Source organism: Oryctolagus cuniculus, chromosome 7 (assembly GCF_051225735.1).
Source record: "Oryctolagus cuniculus isolate XC-2025 breed Fujian yellow rabbit chromosome 7, ASM5122573v1, whole genome shotgun sequence".
Classification (NCBI taxonomy): Eukaryota; Metazoa; Chordata; class Mammalia; order Lagomorpha; family Leporidae; genus Oryctolagus; species Oryctolagus cuniculus.
The window spans coordinates 126,352,841-126,358,172 of record NC_142873.1 but is presented as its reverse complement, the minus strand read 5'-3'; the positions used below and the strand labels follow the sequence as shown (position 1 = coordinate 126,358,172).

The 5,332-nt window shown below is 64.7% G+C and overlaps 1 protein-coding gene across 1 annotated transcript; it reads right to left on the bottom strand.

The window, feature by feature from the left end:
- Window positions 1–213: 213 nt before the first annotated feature.
- Window positions 214–5,064, bottom strand: PDZK1IP1 (PDZK1 interacting protein 1). The gene is made up of 4 exons (XM_051856507.3): window positions 4,702–5,064; window positions 2,658–2,766; window positions 1,139–1,234; window positions 214–617 (listed from the first exon to the last, which is right to left on the bottom strand). Exons 1-4 carry the CDS (start codon window positions 4,766–4,768, stop codon window positions 545–547), a joined length of 345 nt encoding a protein of 114 aa, XP_051712467.2. The 5' UTR covers window positions 4,769–5,064; the 3' UTR covers window positions 214–544.
- Between the last annotated feature and the right edge of the window lie 268 nt (window positions 5,065–5,332).

Sequence of the window (5,332 nt, the reverse complement as noted above, 5' to 3'; positions counted from 1 at the left end):
CTCCCCCGGCCCTGGTCGCCTGGCCTCCCCGACTGCCCTGTGCACGGATGCTCAGCAGGGGCTGCACACCCAGGCCCCTTTCATGCACCCTGGGCACAGGCCCCAGCTGCAGGTGCAGCGCCTCCCCGCTAATCTCCAAACCACCATGACGGCAGCCTGGGAAGGCAGTGTCGCGATCGCCAAAGCAGGACTGGCCTCGCCGGAGGCCTAGGGTCTCAGCCCCAGGAGTACAAAAAGTCTTTATTTCACAGAAATAAGGGCCCTTCCACACGAGTCAGGGAGGAGCTGTGAGGCGGGCGGGTGGTGTTGAGTGGGCTGTCCCCTTCGGAAGGCTCTTCTGCCCTGCGGGGAGACTCCTGGAAGACCCCAGGCCTGGACATGGCCTGAGCACCAACCCTGGCTGGCTCTGATTTGGAGGAGATGGGTGGGGGGGTCTCCCACCATTGCAGATCCCCGCACAGAGAAGGAGTGGCTTGGATGGTGGCACTGAGCAGAGACCACAGGCGCCCGCGAGCCTCGGGCTGGGGCGACAGGCGAGCCGGGGTCACATGGGGGTGCTGCGGACCTTGGCCTCCTCCTCCAGGGCGTTCTCGTAGGCACTCTCATGCTCGCTGGACCTGGAGGAGGATGGAGGGCTCTGGTGGTCCTGTGGCCCCCCTGCCACTCCTTTCTCCCGGCCCTGTCTCATTTTCCAGGACAGACACTTGACTCTTGGAAGGGTCCCCTGAGCACATCTGGGCTTGTGCACCTGACATGGGAGACATCTCAACATCACCTCCCTGAACCCCATCTCCCTGCTGTACTGGGCCCTGCCCCCACGGGGTCCCCATGGAGCTCATGCCCTGCTGAGCCCTCTCCCCACACTGAGCACCCCCAACATTCACTCTCCCTCCACTGACACTCCTTCTCCCCAGAGTGCCCACTGCCCTGTGGGTCCCAGTCCACCCTCACTGGGCCCCCGCCAAAACAGGCCTCAGTCCCCCATGGAGCCTGCAGCCCTCCCAAAGCCCCCATCACTGGCCTCGTCATCACCAAGTCCTCCCCACCTGGGTCCCCAGCCCCACCCCAGCCCACAACACCCGTTCCTGGGGTCCTTGGGCCCCAGAGCACAGGACGTGCAGCCCTGAGCAGCCCTCACCTGAAGCTGGCCGCCGTGGAGGAGTACCTGCCATCCATGCCTACCAGGACCCCATCGGACTTGTTTCCCACGGTCATGACCACGTTCGTAGGGTCCCTGGGGGAGGGGCTCATCAGTAGAGTTCATCAGGAGGGTGCCCCCGTCCAGGAAGACCCTATTCCCAGTGCTGGTGCTCACACCCCAGGGGGAGAGGTGGCCCTGTGGGCCTCCCCCACAGGGCCAGACACTTGGAAAGACCTTAAGTTCAAGACCTCCCTCTACCTCTACCGCCTCCCCATGCCCTCAGGCCAGCCCCCGCAGCAGCCCCAGCAAGGGCTCAATGTCCGAGCCTCAGGCAGGAGGAGCAGGCATGGTCCCGGGCAGGCAGCTGCTGCCCCAGGGACCTCAATCTACTCCCCTCTCCCGGGACACAAGACAGCCTAGGACGTCAGGCTCAACTCGTCCCACAGTGAACTGAGCAGCCACCCGCAGATCTGTTCTCAGTGTTCGTGCCTCGTGAACACTCCCCAGCCAGGAACCTGGATGTCGCCCTGCCCTCTTTCCAGCACTGTCCACCAACCCCCAGCACTGTCCCCTTGCTCCGTCCCCTCTGCCCCAGCATTGGCCCAGTCACTCTCCCTCCCTCGGCCTCAGCCTCTTCGCCACCCTCCACACCTACAGAACGCCCGGCTCGCCCTCCATACGCCCTCCACATGGCAAGCCGTGGACTCTGCCAAGGCCCGGTCCCACCGCAACACTGGCGTCCACACCTTTCCCTGGGTTCCTGCTGCACTGAGGACCAAGCCCTAAGTCAGGGTCCTTGGAGAACAAGAGCCCGCTGTGCCTGGGTCCTGCCCCCTCCCCAGCCCTCTCTGCCCACGGAGCTGCTTGGTTGCCCAGCAGGGCAGCTGCTGGAGCCCAAGCCACCAAGTCACCTTTGTGAGAGCTGGGAGAAGACGCTGCAGGGGCAGACACAGCCTTGCCCCGGGGGCCTGGCCTGGCAGGGACAGCACGTCCTGGATTCCTCCCACCCCACTTCACTGTCCACCCCATGTCTTGGTGCCAGGCCCCTACCCCAGGGCCTCGCTCTACTCTGCTCAGGTCACTGTATGATGTGACCAACTCTTGCTCGCTCTTGGAGACAAATAAGCTATCAAGGGCACCCCCTCCAAGCACCGCAGACCGGGTCAGGCTCCACATGCACTCTGCATGCTCCTGCAGCCACACTTGACCTTGTAACTGTCTGTTCTGTTCTGTGTGCCCACAAGGCCCCTCTGCACTGCAGCTGACCCTGGGAAGGATGGGTGCTTCCTTTCCAGGTGCACTCATAGCCCACCCCACCAGGCCGGGCCTCGACAGGAGGAGGACAACTCCCCAGAGCCCACAGCAGCCCCACGTGCGAGCCAGCCTGAGCCCACACTGTGCCCGTGAGCCTCCTCTCCTTCCCACGCAGTGAGTGGAGGGGACCCAGGGTCCTGGGCCTGCCCTGCTGGCTCTGAGGCTGGCCCAGCCCAGCCCGGGCCCCTGTGGCAGCACTCACGACTCTTCCTGGCACCAGAAGTGGTTGACGGCAAAGGCGATGGCCACGAGCACCAGGAACACAGCCACGGCGATGAGGCCCTGCATCCAGGGCTGGAGTCTCCCCACGCCTGAGAAGGGGAGAGGGTGCTGTGAGTGCAGAGCCGGGGAGGCAGGGGCTGCCGGGACCACAGGACATGCGCTGGGGTGGCGGGGGTGGCCAGGAGGGCTCAGGGTGCCCCCTGTGACCCATGAAGCCTGCGTAGCAGAATTGAGTGCCAGCAAAAGAAGTCAGCATGTTCCAGGAGGTAGACCAAGCCTGACGTGCGGGCCTCGGGGCCAGGAGCCCCTGCCCCTGCCCCAGGGGGTCACATGCAACGATGCCCCCCAGGGAGTGCCTGGGCCCCAGGGACCAAAGGGCAGCCCTGTGGGTAGCTGGCCTCGGTCCTGCCAGCTGGGAGTGGCTCCCCTCCTCCTCCCCGGCATCTGGCAGATCCTGTTCTGGAGCGAGAGGCTTCTCTGGTGGGGAAGGGTGTGAGCCTAGGGCCAGGCAGGCTGCTCCGCAGGGTGCGGGGGTGCCCCAGGGAGGGGTGCGCAGACCGGCCGCCTCCAGAGAGGAAAGCCAGACGGGTGCTGTCCCCTGGATCTGCAGGCCCAGGCTTCAGAAATCAAGCCCCTTTTGGCTCCTCCCACTGGGTGCCCAGGGAGCTGGGGACAGGGACCAGCTCTCTGAGCCCTGCTCTGCTCTTTGGGACATCCATGCAAGCCCTCAAGATGTCGCAGAAGTCTCTGCTCTCCGGCCTCTGGCAGCCCCTAGGCCTAGCAGCCCTGCAGAGGAAAGATGCTCGCTTAGCAACCATGAGTCCCAGGAGGCCCTGGGGCCAACAGGGAGGCTTAGGAGGGGTCCTGGCTCTGGACAAGCACCGCCTCCCTGGAGGCACCTGTGCTTGGAGGGGCCCAGAGTGAGTGGCAGAAAACCCCACTGGCCTCACTCCCACCCTGAAGCCCCCCCTCTCCTGCTCTCCTGCTGCAGTGCTGGGGTCCCGGGGGCCGGCAGCCATGGGAAGGAGGCAGCTGGGGTCCATTCCTGCCAAAAAGCCACACTGGGACCCGTTGTTCCGCCCAGGGAAGCACTGGTTCCGAGTCCCTGCTTCCTCGCATTGGTGAGTGCTCAGTCCCTGGGAGGCCCCCTCCCTAGCTCCTCCAGACCCTGCAGCCAACACTCTGCAGACACACCGGGGACCACAGTCGCCTGCGCCCTGGCTCAGGGGTGAGCACATGGAGCAAGAGGCAGGAGGAAGGTTGTTTGGGTCCTCTCTTGCCCCACTGTGTGACCTGTGTACCTTAGCTGGCCTCTCTGGTCTTCTAAGACCTGGGCTACAGAGTCGAAGCCAACAAGTGTGAGAGCTCGGGGTGGTGGGGGGCTGCTCTGGAAGCAGCTTTGTCAGCCTCTCTGGACCCAAGCCTGACAGCACAGGACCCCCACCAGCCCTCGAGCTATGGAGCTTCCCTGGTGAAAGACCCTCCCACCCCCCACCCCTCCAACCCAGAGACAGCCAGGGCGGGGTTGATTGTCCCCACTTTATGAGCAGCTGAGTCTCAGAGGGGCCCAGCTGAGACAGAAGCAGAGCTCAGTACAGTGGGGGGCTGCACTGGTGCTGCTCCCTCCCCAGGAAGTTTTGGACAAACCCCTGGGGCAAGCCGGCCTCCACTCCCACCCTGCCTGTCACCCGGACACCCAGGCCCCAGGACAGGTGCTGCTCTTGGGGCATGGGATTCAACTCCCATTCCCCTCCCCCAAATCCTACGACCCCCCATTTCCTCTACTGGTCTCACTTCTTGCCCATGGGAAACAAGTCATGGAGGTGTGCCGCAGCGTCTCTGCCCTCACAGGCTCCTGGGGCTAAGCCTTCCCTGCTGCTGTCTAAGCCATAGGGCTCAGGGAGACGAGGACATAGGAGACACTGTCCCCTCCACCCTGGTCACCAGCGCCCAGCCCAGCACGCGCCTCCCTGCAGCCACTCCCCCCAGTCCCCTAGCCCCGGGCTGGCCCTAGCCTGTGCTACCTTGTTGGCAGCTGGCAGGAGACGCTGCCATGAGCAGGCCCAGGAGGATCAGGCCGAGGGCGGACATGGCTGCAGGCAGCTGCGGGGTCTTCACTTGCCCTGTGCGTCTGGGTTCCTGGAGCGGCGGCAGGGCCTCAGGTCTCCGCCTGCGATCAGCCTGGGCTCTGTCTGACCCTGCAGGAGAGGAGCCAGCAAGGAAGAAGGCCAGGGAGAGAGGGAGGAAGGGAGGAGGAAGAGGCCGGGCGAGGGGGAGAAACTGCCCTCCCTCCCAGGGTAATGAGCTGCCAGGCCTGGCCTCCCTGGCCGGTGCCCAGCCTGCTGGGCCTGACTTTGCGCGGAGGTGGGCCGAGTCCCAGGCAGTTTCTGCCTGAGCTCAGCAGCTCTGAGACAATGTGTCACTCCTACCTTGGAGGCGCCCAGTGGGCGGGGCTTCTTGGAAGGCTCACAATGGGTTTAAGACACCTGCTGGGAAAACCGCAGAGGCCCAGGGAAGGCGCAACCTGCCCTCTTCCCCCAGCATCTGGCCTATTTCCTGGTCTCACTTCACCTGTCCCTGGCCTGCTGATCTGGGACACAGCCCTGCTTCAGGGCCCTCCACCCCCTGGCCCAGCCCGGTTGCTCCCTAAATCCA

What these genes read in the sequence shown, in the direction of transcription:
- PDZK1IP1 (XM_051856507.3), bottom strand. Translation starts at nt 4,768, where the DNA reads ATGTCCGCCCTCGGCCTGATCCTCCTGGGCCTGCTCATGGCAGCGTCT. An exon ending in TCCTGCCAGCTGCCAACAAG is followed by an intron (nt 2,767 to 4,701) that starts GTAGCACAGGCT and finishes TCCCCTTCTCAG; the next exon opens with GCGTGGGGAGACTCCAGCCC. An exon ending in TCCACGGCGGCCAGCTTCAG is followed by an intron (nt 618 to 1,138) that starts GTGAGGGCTGCT and finishes ATCCTCCTCCAG; the next exon opens with GTCCAGCGAGCATGAGAGTG.